This window comes from Saprolegnia parasitica (genome assembly GCF_000151545.1).
Source record: "Saprolegnia parasitica CBS 223.65 unplaced genomic scaffold supercont2.109, whole genome shotgun sequence".
Taxonomy (NCBI): Eukaryota; Oomycota; class Saprolegniomycetes; order Saprolegniales; family Saprolegniaceae; genus Saprolegnia; species Saprolegnia parasitica.
Genome location: NW_012156503.1, coordinates 22,135 through 33,421, shown reverse-complemented (window position 1 = coordinate 33,421; position 11,287 = coordinate 22,135). Strand labels below are relative to the sequence as shown.

The window sequence follows — 11,287 nt, the reverse complement described above, 5'->3', positions numbered from 1 at the left end:
CATCGACGTTTGAAGAAAACTTGGACAAGGCCACGTTTCCGACGCCGGTGCGCACACGCGTCAGTGGTATGCTCGTCTTACGCGGCTGTAGGCGCACTATGTGATGGAGAACGCCAAGCAAAAGGCGCTCGAGGTCGCGTGGCGCCTCGCGACCGAGAGCCGCCGACCGGACCTCGTCATTGGCTGCGACACGGTCGTCGTCCACGACGGCAAGATCCTCGAGAAGCCCAAGGTACGGATGCCACGTCCTGTCATGACTGATTTGAGCCGGCGCGTATTAGGACGAGGCCGAGGCCTTTCGCATGCTCTCGTCGCTCTCAAACTCGACGCACCAAGTGTTTTCGGGCGTGGCGCTGTGTCTGGGCGCTTCGACGCACGTCTTTAGCCACGTGACCCAAGTCCAGTTCCTTCCGCTCGACGAACAGGCCATTCGCGGTACTACGTATATCAAGGAACTAGTATTATATCATATCTTATCGATGGGTAGACTATATTGCGACCGGCGAGCCCATGGACAAGGCTGGCTCGTACGGCATCCAAAGCGGCGGGCGCGTGTTTGTCAAGGCCGTCGACGGCTGCATGAACAACGTCATCGGCTTCCCCGTCGACCGCTTCTGCGCCGAGCTGTCTGCCATTCTCGACCAAAAGCGGCGTAGAGTCTGTAGCCACAGCCCAAAGACAGTGTAGCTTCTGTAGCCACAGCTAACGTAGTGCAAGCGTCAACTGTGACCACGGGTCGATTTTAACGAACTGGGATGCAGTGATGGCTAAGCTGCCTTGGACAAGACTTGACGCAATTTCAAACCCACTGAGGACTCTACTATGCCTATACTTGATAGCTGCACTGAGCCCTGCGCTGAGGCGAAGCTGCTGGCGCAGGACGTCATGGGAGACACGCCTTGATGGACGTGGTTGTAGCGCGGGACGTGGGGCTTGGTACGAGGCTGCGCACGTTTGATTGGCTTGCTTTGATTGATTTATGACCAATCCGTGCTCTTGGCGGGAAGTTCACCTGTCGCGGATTGGTTAAAACTCGCGATCTTCCTGGCTTGAAAATGCAATTTTGTATTTTATTTAAATAGTGTGTGGATTTGAGCGGGATGCCATTCTCGATTTCGGCGGCTGCGCAGCATGAAGGGCGACGCGATGCGCATGGACGGCCGCGCCATCCGCGCCGGACTCCGCGACAACCTTTTCGGCAAGGAGTACCTCGGCGCCGCCTACGCTGGCAACCAGCGCGACGAGTGGGCCTCGTCGCCCGAGGTGCGGACTCCGAGCTACAGCCGCTTCCAGCGCCACGACCTCGTCAAGGTCTACAAGGGCGCGTCGCTCATGAAGGCGCGCGTGCTGCACGCGTCGGCGACGGACTACTTTGTCCACTACCAAGGCTACGCGAGCGACCACGACGAGTGGGTTCCGCACTACCGCGTGCTCGAGGACAAGGACGGCAGTGTTCTCGACGAGCCGAGTCGCCTTCGCCGCCGGCCCGAGGTCGACGTGCATGTCCAGCAGCTCCAGATCGAGAACAAGCGGCTCAAGGACGAACTCGCCAAGACGCAGGCGCTGCTCGCAACGGCCCATGACAAGTTGGCGGGCGAGTGGATGCAAGAGTGCTCGCAGTTGCAGCAAAAGTGTCTTGTCGTGAGCGACCACTGCAAGAAGGCCGTCGAGCGCGTCCACGGCGTCCTCGAGGAGAAGCAAAAGGTCATCGACAGCTGGAACTGCGTCGTGTGCCTCGAGAACCAAGTCAACTGCGCGCTCACGCCGTGCGGTCACACCTTTTGCCTCGGCTGCGCCGTCCAGCTCGACAAGTGCCCCATCTGCCGGCAGACGTCCGTGGCCCCGCTGCCCATATTTAGACCGTAATTATGATGTATTTTTGTGCAATCCGAGTCAGTCGTCGGCTCACGCCGCCGGGAGAAGTTCCTGGAGAACGGTCTCGTGTCTATCGCGCCAAAGACCTGCAAGGGATGGGATTGGAGTTGGCGAGGAGAGCGTCTCGATCGACTCGACTTGCACGTGTCGTGTGCGCCATATACAATTGAATGTAATCCATAATAGCTCAACTTTTCTACATCATGAGAAGCCCAGCGTCGCTCATGGCAGCGCCGCCACGCAGGATCTAATAGTGTAGCATGCCCACGGGTGCCAAGATTTTCCTGGAGCCTCTCACGATGTACAAATGGAGATCCCAACGACGAAGACGAGTGCATTTTGCATGGAGAGATAGAAATACGCAAGGGTGCATCCTCCTTGGAACTTATCGCACCGTGTGCTTGATCCCAAGGAGCTTCATGAGGCCCGTCTCGCCGCAGCCGCCGAGCGCGCAGCCCGTGTCAACGTTCTTGTCGCCTTGCGTGACAGGGCCCTGGGTCGTGTAGATGCCGCTCGCCTGCATGAGCGCGTCGCATTGCGAGCCGTTGACGCGCGTCCGGTGGTCAAACACGGGCGTCCCAATTAGCGCGAGGACGACCGTCGTATTGTCGGGCACGTGGCTCAGTGCGTGGGCAAAGCGAACGTCTTTGGCCGCAAAGAGGCCAAAGTCTCTGGTGTTGTACGGCGAATACGCGGCGCCGTGCGTCGACGACCAGAGCGCGCGCGTCGCCGCAAATGCGTTGGTGAGCGACGGGCCCGCCACCGTGTCGTCGTGGTCCATGACAAAGCCCAGTGCTTTCGAGCTGCACCGAATGTACTCCTGCTGCATCGTCATGTGCGTGTGCCACGCCAGGTCAATCTCGATCGTCGGCACGAGCATCTCGCCGGCCTTCTTGGTGCGCACGGCCTCGATGAACTGCCGGTACCGGACGAGGCTCGATGCAAGCACGTCGTCGTTGAGCCAGTACTCGACGTTGGGGCACACCTTTTGCACAAAGTCGAGCTGGCGGTACATGGCCTGGACGAGGTCGATCGAGAAGGCGCCGACCGCGTTGGCCTGCACGAGCACAAGCGCGCGGTGGATGAGCTGCCGGAAAAAGTACACGCCGTCCTTGCACGCCGTGTCGGCCACGGCCGCGATGCGCGCTTGGACCTCCGTGATGAACGTCGCCCACGTGCCGTCGGTCGGAATCCCCGGCGCCTGGATGCGCAGCGTCACGTGCGCCCGCTTCTTGTTGGTGAGCAGCTCGAACGTCGGGTGCTCTTGGATAAAGACGGCGATCTGGAACGTCTCGTACGCGAGCTCGTTCTTGCACTTGACGCAGGCAATGCGGTCGCCGAGGATGTGCAGTCGGAACTGCGCGTCCGCGGCAATCGGGTGTCGACATGTCTTGTGCGGGCACGCGCTCAGCGTCTGGCGCAGTGGCACGTTGAAGGCCGTCGTGCCGTGCGCAGTCTTGTAGTACGTCTCTGGCCCAAAGGGCTCGTGGCAGCACGCGCACCGAATGTCGCACTGCTGGAGGTACATGCTGTCTTTCGTGCAGCGCGGCAGCTCGGCGTGGCAGTAGGGGCACACACCCGCGATCGTCTTGAGCGACGATTTGGATGGCCGAGGCGCGTTGGTCCCGAGGGCGAACGCTAGCGGGTGCAGCTGGTACACCGTGTGGCAAAAGTTGTCGGGCGCCGTCTTAAGAGACGCGTGGTCGGCCACGTACGCGGCCTCGAGGTCCAAGAGCGTCTCGTAGAGCGCCGGCGCCGACGGAATCGCTTGGAGGACGTCGTACATGCGCTTCATGCCACGGACGTGCGCTTGGACGTCGGCGATGGACGGCAAGTGCGTTACCGGCGGCAACGCAGCCGCGTTGATCTTGGTCGCCGAGAGGAGTTGGCGCCACACGGGGCCGCTGGGCGGTGCGCGGTCGCCCACGAGCGGGCGCAGCGCTTCGAGCAAGTCCATTTGCGCGTTCGTCGAGTAGCAGTCGAGCAGGAGTCGGCGGCCGGTCGCAAAGCCAAGGTCCAGCAGCGTCGGTGCAATCGGCGTCGGTGCCACGACGTCGGCGCGTGTGCAGTCGCCGAGGTCGTACGCGTCGAGCATCGGCGGTACGGGCTGGTCCTTGGACGGCTGCGCCGTGAGCACGAGCAGCGTCCGGCCGCCGATCGTCGAGAGCGCGAGGGTGCGGGCGACGCGCACGGCGTCGAGCGGGTGGACGTGGACGTCGAGCGAGAGGAGCGAGGTCATCGTCGCGAATCGGAGAATGAAAGATCCGAGCCATATCTGGTGGCGGATCGCAAATCCAAAATTTCACAAACCGACTCAGATCCAATCTGAGTGACGACCCAGAAACATCTGGATAGCTGCAAGGGCTGCGTGCCGCTACAAGCGCGTATCCAAAATATCAGTATATTCGATTCCCATACACAGTGTAGTATGTACAACGGTCGCGTCGTGGGTGCATCCAGCTCCAAGTAGCCTACAGCTCGTCCTTGACGTCCGTCTCAACGTCCTCCTCATCCGACTCGGTGGCTGCAGGCTCGTCGTCGGTTGTACCGCTGTCGTCGTCCAAGAGCACGTGCTCGTCCTCGGCAGCGTCGTCGTCTTCGTCGTCTTTCATCTCTTCGTTGACGATCGCCGGCAGTTCCATCTCGGGCTCGAGTTCGAGCGTGTCGAGCTGCATGCTCGACTTCATGATGCGGTACACGCGCGACGAGAAGTGGTCGACGTCGTCCATGGCAAAGCCCGAGTTGGTCAGCGCCGCGTCGTAGAGAAGCCACGCGAGGTCCTTAGTCTCGGTCGCCTCGCCCGCCGTGTTAAAGAGGTCGCGGAGCTTAACGACAATCGGGTGGCGCGGGTTGAGCTCGAGGATCTTTTGCGCCATTGGGTTGGCCGCTGCGGGGTTGGCAAACGTCTGCGCCTTCATGATGCGCTCCATGTTGGCCGAGTGGCCCCACTGCGACGTGACCATGACCGCCGGCGTGTCGAGGCCGGCCTTGGAGATGGTGATTTTGGAGATTTTGGCGCCGTAGAGGTCCTTGAGGCCCGAGATGAGCGATTCGTACTGCTCCGTGTAGAGCTTGTGGCGGCGTGTGAGCGTCGCTTCGTCGTCGTCGCCAAACTTGAGTCCTTCCTTGGTGATCGACTGCATCTTCTTGCCGTCAAAGTCGGGGATGTGCTGCATGACGTACTCGTCGAGCGGGTCCACGAGGTACAGGACCTCGACGCCCTTGGCCTTGCACGCTTGCAGAAACGGACTTTTCTCGACGGCTTCGACCGACTCGCCCGCAATGTAGTAGATCATGTCCTGCCACGAGGCCATGCGGCTCACGTACGCGGGAAGGCTAATGTACTTGTCAGGGTGCAGCGACGACTTGAAGCGAAGAAGCTTCAGCAGCTTGGGCTTGTTGGCAGCGTCGTCCATGATGCCGATCTTGATGTTCTTGCCAAAGTTTTCCCAAAACTGGAGGTACGTGGCGCTGTCGGCCGCTGCCGGCGCGTCGTCCTTGGCCTCGTCCGACTTGGGCTCGTCGTCGTCGTCGTCAGACGTGTCGTTCTCGCTGAGCTTCCGGAGCATCTCGAGCACCTTGCGGATGAGCTTCTTGCGCATGACGCGAAGAATCTTGTTCTCCTGGAGCGTCTCGCGCGAGACGTTGATCGGGAGGTCGTCCGAGTCGACGACGCCGACGATAAAGTTAAGGTACTTGGGCAGAAACTCGTCAAACGAGTCCGAGATGAGCACCTTGCGCACGTAGAGCTTGACGTCGGCGCGTTTGTGCTCGAAGCGCTGGTAGAGGTCGTGCGGGGCCTTGGACGGGATGTACATGATGCTCTTGAACTCGATCTCGCCCTCCGCGACAAAGTGGATCCACGTCAGCGGGTCGTTGGCGTCCTTGCCGATGGCCTTGAAGAAGTTCTGGTACTCCTTGTCCTCGACGTCTTCCTTGTTGCGCGTCCAGATAGCCTTGACTTCGTTGACGCGGTCCCACTCCCACACCGTCTTCTTCTCCGTCTTCTTCTCCGGCGCGACCGCTGGCTCCTCCTCGGCCTCGAGCTCCTCCGACTCATCCTCGGTCTCGGCCGACGCGTCGTCTGTCTCCTCGACCTCTTCGTACTCGTCTTCGTCGTCGTCGTCAACTTCGACTGTCTCTTCGTGGCTCGTGTGCACGTAGATCGGAAAGTTGATGAACTCGCTGTAGTGCGACACCAGTTGCTTGAGCTTGGCCTGATCCTGGAACTCCATCGCGTCTTTTTTGAGGAAGAGCGTGATCTCAGTCCCGCGGCCGAGCGTGTTGCCGCGCGGGTCCTTGGTGACCGTGAAGCTCGCGTTCGCGTTCGACTCCCAAATGTACTGCTCGTCGTCATTGTTCTTGGAGACGACGCGGACCTTGTCCGAGACAAGGTAGACCGAGTAGAAGCCGACGCCAAACTGGCCGATCATCGTCGCGTCCGCGCCGTTCTGCATCATTTGCACAAAGTTGGCCGTCCCGCTCTTGGCCACGGTCCCAAGGTTCTTGATCAAGTCGTCCTTGGTCATGCCGATGCCCGTGTCGCGGATCGTAAGCGTCTTGGCATCCTTGTCGTACGAGATGCGGATCTCGAGCTCCTTCTTCTCGCCGAGGAGACCGTTGTCCGAGAGCGCGAGGAAGCGCAGCTTGTCGAGGGCGTCCGACGCGTTCGAGATGAGTTCGCGCAGGAAGATTTCCTTGCTCTTGTACAGCGAGTTGATGATGATGTCCATGAGGCGGCTGACCTCGGCCTGGAATTGGAACTTGTCGCCGTTGAGGAGCGCTCCGTCCAGCTGGTCGACGCCCAGGCTCGTCTCGACGAGGCCGTCTACCTTGGCCCCATGGGCCTCGGAAGCTTGCATGCTCATGGCGCATAGGACAGCGGCAAGCACCAGCAGACCCTTCCAGATCGACCGCGCTCCCATGTTCTTGTTGCAAATCGGAAAATGACCACCTACGTGCAAGGTCGATCTTCCGGATACGCACCTGTGTCCGGAAAACAAGGCTTCGAAAAACGAACGCGCCGCGGCATTCCTAAGCGACATACCAATCTCGAGTGTACAAGTATGCATTTCTATTGCCCAGCTGGTGATGCAAATCCGGATGTCAGTTATTTACTTGATATTTGTATGCCCAGGCTTGTGGCGGTATCCGGTAGGAAAGATACCGTGTCAAATTTCGAAGTGGAAATTTCTCGAAGCCTGGACGGGCGGGCCGCGCCGAGGCTCACTGCCGAGGGCAGCAGCGCGTAGCCTCGTGCTTGGGCCGCAGAGGCGCTACAGGAGGAAGGATTATTGGAGCCTATCAGTACTAGGGTCATAGTCATTGGTTGGCGCCGCCCGGCTGGCGACGTGCATTGGTGGTGCCAGGCGAGATCTGGAATCTGACACCTCAGTTTCAAACGAGACATGCGTTGCGCGCCGGTCGTGGCTGTCGCCATGAGCATGGCGGCGGTGGCCAACGCCTGGGTCAAGTCGCGCTGGGACCACGCCAAGGCCTTTCAGAAGATCGGTCACGCAGAGCTCACGTGCGCGTCATCGACCCAGCCCGCCGGCTGCTGCTGTACGTCGCCCACCCATCCTCGCAGGCGACTCATTCGGCATGTAGTGTGTTGGACGATTGTGCACGACATCGAGTCGCAGCTCAACCAGACCGAGAACGATCACCACATGGAGGTCGTCTTTCGCATCAGCGAAGAGAAGAAGCAGATCCCATACTCTCGCAGCGAGGTCTGCAACTGCATTGCCGCGACTGCTCATGGCCTCGCGTAGGGGCGCATCCTCGAAGTGCTCGACACGGTATGCGACGACGTGCAAGTCACGAGCCCCAGCACGCCCCATCGGCGCATCAAGTACGCCGTCGCCAACGCGGTAGAACCTTCTCTCGCCCATGCAGCCGATGACAACTTCGTTTAGTGCCATCACTTTGTCGACGAATTCGCCGACGAGCTCACGACAGCCTTTTACAACAACCTCTCGCCCCAGCAAGAGTCCGTCTGCGTGCAAAAGCTCCAAGGTACGACGACGTCTCGATGACGGCATGCGCGTCACCGATCCGGTAGTGTGCGCGCGGGCGCCCAAGGACGAGCTCTAGTCACTACAGCACGATCATATACCGTGTTTACGGCGCCTTTAACGAGACGAGCTTGATCGCGCCCAGTCGATCCTTGTTCTTTTCGAGCGCGCCCTTGTCGCCGACGTACGCGAGCACGGGCTTGGCCGGGTGCCACGCGATCTGCTGCGGCGAGTCGGTCATGCCGATCGAGAAGGCGAGCTCGCCCGTCGGCACGTGCAAAATGGGAATGCACGGGTCTTCGCTGCCCGACGCGAGGAACATGCCGTCGTGCGAGAACGACACCGTTCGGATGAGCGACTGCGACCCAATGAACGTGTGCTCGCAGTAAACTTCCTCGAGGTCCCAAATGCTCACGAGCGAGTCGGCGCCGCCGAGTGCCAGTCGCCTACGTGCATCGCTTAGTCGTCGTGCAGGGTCGGAAGCACGCGCAGCGTACCGGCCGGTGGGGTCGAGGTCCATCGCAAAGCAGCTGCCCGAGTGCGCAATGACCTTGGTCACGTTCTCTAGCGTCGGCGCGACGGCCTTGTCGTCTTGTGCAATCTTCATGACCTCAAACGTTCCGTACCCCGACGGATGGCCTACGCCAGGTCATCGAACCAGACCATGCAGGCGAGACGTACCAGCCGCGACGAAGAGGAAGCCCGACTTGGAGAACTGGAGCTCGTTCACATCGAAGAGGTTGACGATGCGCCGCACCATTTTGTTCTTGCGCGTGTCAATGAGGCTAGATCCATGGCATGAGTACGGGCGCGAAATGCGGACGAGCATACTAGATCGTCGTATCGTTGTGGCCCGCGGCAATGTACTTGCCATCCTTGCTGTACGCGAGGTTCATGATCTCGGACGAGAAGGGCAGGTTGGCCGTGGCCTTGGACGATTTCGTGTCCCAGATGCGCACGGTCTTGTCGCCGGACGTCGACGCCACACGCGTGTTGCTCGTCGGGTCCCACGTCAGCTGGTTCACCGAGTCGCCGTGGCCAACGCAGTCGGTCACGAGCATGTTCGTCTCGGGGTCCCAAATGCGCAGCGACCGGTCCGTGCTGCCAGACGCGAGGAGGCTCCCGGCCGCGTTCCAGCCCAGCGCGTACGTGTACTTGGAGTGCCCCGAGAGCTCGGAGAGAGGCGCGACCGTGCCATACGTCTCGGGCCGGAACGACTGGAAGTCGACGCGCGGCTTGGGCGCCAGCGGCGGTAGCTCGCTCATGCGTTCGTGGTCGGGCGGCGTATTTTATTGCATTTTTTAACTCCATCTGGTGAATTGTAAGCACAGCGCATATTTTTTAAATGAGGTGGCAGGGCCGCCGGTGATTGGCCCGCAAGCCATGACGACCGAATCGCGATCTTTAGGCGTCCGCCACGGCGATCACTCGTCGTCGCTCTAGCGAAAGTACTTGCCATACCCATGCGGAGCACTTGCGGTAGTACGCGAAGACCGTCATGCGGCAAACGACTCCCAACAATTGCAGCAATCCATCGCAGCAAGGGCTGAAGATGCCTGAACAGGGCGAACGCTTCTCACCGCACGCAGACACGGGGTCGAGGCCTCATGCATCTGTACATATTGTAATCATGCTGTCGAAACGCGAATGTCTCTCTCCTTGAAGCGGGCAGCCATCACGGCTGTAGGAGCTGGCTGAGCGAGCTGGCTGTGTTGTTGAAGCCGGTGCTCTACAACAGTACTGAGTGTTGTTCCTCGTGCATCCCCATAGCACCAGCATTGGACTTGGCAGGGTTCGTGGATCTAAATCCACATCAAATCGATCGATGCATCGCAGGTTGTCTACGATGCGCGACGAATTCGTATGCGACGGGTGGAATACCGTCATCCGCTTGTGGAAGGACGCAAGAGGCTCTTGCGCTTCTCGCGTCATGAAGCTAGACGTCGAAAGACGCTCTTGCTTCGCATGAACGATGTTGCCTGGTTGAAAGCGTCCTCCACACGCTACCGGTATGCTTCGAGATGCAGTGCCGTGTTGAAGTCGTACGTACACTGTACTGGGACACACAGCATTCGCAAGCTCGGCTCGGATCGATTGCGAAGGCCGGCCGCGTTCGAATCACGGCAACCTCAGGTTCCAGTCCAAGGTTCGATGCAGGGTGGTCCTCCAGCTGGGTGCTGCGTCAACACAACACTCAAACATCGATTGGCCAACACGGTGTTTCTTACTAATGATACAAATGCTTAGAGCGTCTTCTTGTCCGCGATAGCGGCGGTCTTCTTGGCCGGCGCCTTGAAGAAGTAGCGCTCGAGGAAGAACTTGAGGAAGAGCGCAAAGTAGCTCGAGTACATGAGGATGCCCCACTTGAGGTTTTCGCGGTCGAGCTCGCACGTGACGCCGGCCTTGATGTAGTAGACACCGGACGCGCAGACCGCGACGCCGACGACCATCTGGAGGAGCTGGATGATCGTGACAAACTTGGCCCACGACGCGCGGATGCCGATGGCGGCGAGGAAGTAGTAAAAGTACATGACGCCGTGCACCGTGTAGTTCATCGCGACGAAGAAGAGACCGCTGGGCGAGAGGTTGGCGTACGCGTGCCAGCAGAACATCAAGACCGTGATGTGGTGGTACCAGTGGAGAAAGATGAGCGGCTTCTTGCGGAGCACGATGAACATGGTGTCGACGAGCTCCGGGATCTTGGAGAAGATGAAGAGCGTGACCCAGAACGACACGGGGCCGTGGCCGTAGTGGGGCATGGCCTCGGCGCACACGGCGTGGTGCCAGCCGCGGACCGCGAGCGTGTTGAGGAGGAACGGCACGGTGCGGATCGCGCCCATGATCGAGAAGGTCGCCAGGCCGAGGTTCCAGAGCGCGAGCGCCGTCTGGAGGCCAAAGGCCGACCGCGACCGCATGACCTCGCGGCCGCCGAGGCAGAGCACGCAGTAGATGGCGCAGAGCACGACGACTGGGGCATCGTGTCCTTGCAGAAGCCGTGCTCCCACGTGAAGAACCACTGGTTCTCCCACTCGAACGGGTAGAGAACGCTGAGCGCCGGGTACTCTTCGTGGAGCGCGGGCGTGCGGGGGAAGCTCATCGTCAGGGCGAGGCAAAATGCAAACTGAGCCTTTGTCGCACTTCGGGTTGCATCAACAGCGTCACCCAAGATCGCTCTATGCCTCTTCGTGGCCAATCACAGCGCGGCGCATGCGCGTCGGCTGGATATGACATCACAAAGATCGGCGACAACCGCACTTAAGAGAGCTTATTGATCTCACGCCTGCTTGAAACGCATCGCCAGGTGGCGTTCGATCGTACTTAGACGAGATCGCTTACGAAAACCAGGAGAATTGCCATGTCGCACTTGACACGTGCACCGAACTCGGACGACGGCACCG

The 11,287-nt window shown here is 60.0% G+C and overlaps 7 protein-coding genes across 7 annotated transcripts; 3 read left to right on the top strand and 4 right to left on the bottom strand.

Moving 5' to 3' along the window:
* Positions 1 to 103: 103 nt before the first annotated feature.
* SPRG_13944 (maf-like protein) lies at positions 104 to 665 on the top strand (the record flags this gene model as incomplete). Its single annotated transcript, XM_012352878.1, has 4 exons — positions 104 to 232; positions 282 to 435; positions 488 to 603; positions 657 to 665. 4 exons carry the CDS (start codon positions 104 to 106, stop codon positions 663 to 665), a joined length of 408 nt encoding a protein of 135 aa, XP_012208268.1.
* A 452-nt stretch (positions 666 to 1,117) lies between these two features.
* On the top strand, positions 1,118 to 1,892 carry SPRG_13943 (hypothetical protein). The gene has a single exon (XM_012352877.1). The coding sequence runs from the start codon at positions 1,132 to 1,134 to the stop codon at positions 1,864 to 1,866; it is 735 nt and encodes a 244-aa protein (XP_012208267.1). The 5' UTR covers positions 1,118 to 1,131; the 3' UTR covers positions 1,867 to 1,892.
* Positions 1,893 to 2,260: 368 nt separating this feature from the next.
* On the bottom strand, positions 2,261 to 4,114 carry SPRG_13942 (hypothetical protein; the record flags this gene model as incomplete). Its single annotated transcript, XM_012352876.1, has 1 exon — positions 2,261 to 4,114. One exon carries the CDS (start codon positions 4,112 to 4,114, stop codon positions 2,261 to 2,263), a length of 1,854 nt encoding a protein of 617 aa, XP_012208266.1.
* Positions 4,115 to 4,255: 141 nt separating this feature from the next.
* On the bottom strand, positions 4,256 to 6,822 carry SPRG_13941 (hypothetical protein). Its single transcript, XM_012352875.1, has one exon. The coding sequence runs from the start codon at positions 6,798 to 6,800 to the stop codon at positions 4,347 to 4,349; it is 2,454 nt and encodes an 817-aa protein (XP_012208265.1). The 5' UTR covers positions 6,801 to 6,822; the 3' UTR covers positions 4,256 to 4,346.
* A 346-nt stretch (positions 6,823 to 7,168) lies between these two features.
* On the top strand, positions 7,169 to 8,074 carry SPRG_13940 (hypothetical protein). The gene is made up of 5 exons (XM_012352874.1): positions 7,169 to 7,437; positions 7,483 to 7,604; positions 7,647 to 7,745; positions 7,791 to 7,890; positions 7,937 to 8,074. Exons 1-5 carry the CDS (start codon positions 7,284 to 7,286, stop codon positions 7,966 to 7,968), a joined length of 507 nt encoding a protein of 168 aa, XP_012208264.1. The 5' UTR covers positions 7,169 to 7,283; the 3' UTR covers positions 7,969 to 8,074.
* On the bottom strand, positions 7,970 to 9,175 carry SPRG_13939 (hypothetical protein). Its single transcript, XM_012352873.1, has 4 exons — positions 8,721 to 9,175; positions 8,571 to 8,674; positions 8,387 to 8,528; positions 7,970 to 8,335 (listed from the first exon to the last, which is right to left on the bottom strand). Exons 1-4 carry the CDS (start codon positions 9,152 to 9,154, stop codon positions 7,996 to 7,998), a joined length of 1,020 nt encoding a protein of 339 aa, XP_012208263.1. The 5' UTR covers positions 9,155 to 9,175; the 3' UTR covers positions 7,970 to 7,995.
* A 957-nt stretch (positions 9,176 to 10,132) lies between these two features.
* Positions 10,133 to 11,017, bottom strand: SPRG_13938 (hypothetical protein; the record flags this gene model as incomplete). Its single annotated transcript, XM_012352872.1, has 1 exon — positions 10,133 to 11,017. The coding sequence occupies exon 1, from the start codon at positions 10,802 to 10,804 to the stop codon at positions 10,133 to 10,135; it is 672 nt and encodes a 223-aa protein (XP_012208262.1). The 5' UTR covers positions 10,805 to 11,017.
* Positions 11,018 to 11,287: the final 270 nt, after the last annotated feature.

Excerpts from the sequence above, each read along its gene's own strand:
- SPRG_13943 (XM_012352877.1), top strand. The coding sequence starts at position 1,132 with ATGAAGGGCGACGCGATGCGCATGGACGGCCGCGCCATCCGCGCCGGA.
- SPRG_13939 (XM_012352873.1), bottom strand. The coding sequence starts at position 9,154 with ATGAGCGAGCTACCGCCGCTGGCGCCCAAGCCGCGCGTCGACTTCCAG. Across the intron at positions 8,675-8,720 it reads CACAACGATACGACGATCTA|CCTCATTGACACGCGCAAGA; the intron begins GTATGCTCGTCC and ends CCATGGATCTAG. Across the intron at positions 8,336-8,386 it reads GACCTCGACCCCACCGGCCG|GCGACTGGCACTCGGCGGCG; the intron begins GTACGCTGCGCG and ends CGATGCACGTAG.
- SPRG_13941 (XM_012352875.1), bottom strand. The coding sequence starts at position 6,800 with ATGGGAGCGCGGTCGATCTGGAAGGGTCTGCTGGTGCTTGCCGCTGTC.
- SPRG_13940 (XM_012352874.1), top strand. The coding sequence starts at position 7,284 with ATGCGTTGCGCGCCGGTCGTGGCTGTCGCCATGAGCATGGCGGCGGTG. Across the intron at positions 7,605-7,646 it reads TCCCATACTCTCGCAGCGAG|GGGCGCATCCTCGAAGTGCT; the intron begins GTCTGCAACTGC and ends GGCCTCGCGTAG. Across the intron at positions 7,891-7,936 it reads CTGCGTGCAAAAGCTCCAAG|TGTGCGCGCGGGCGCCCAAG; the intron begins GTACGACGACGT and ends CCGATCCGGTAG.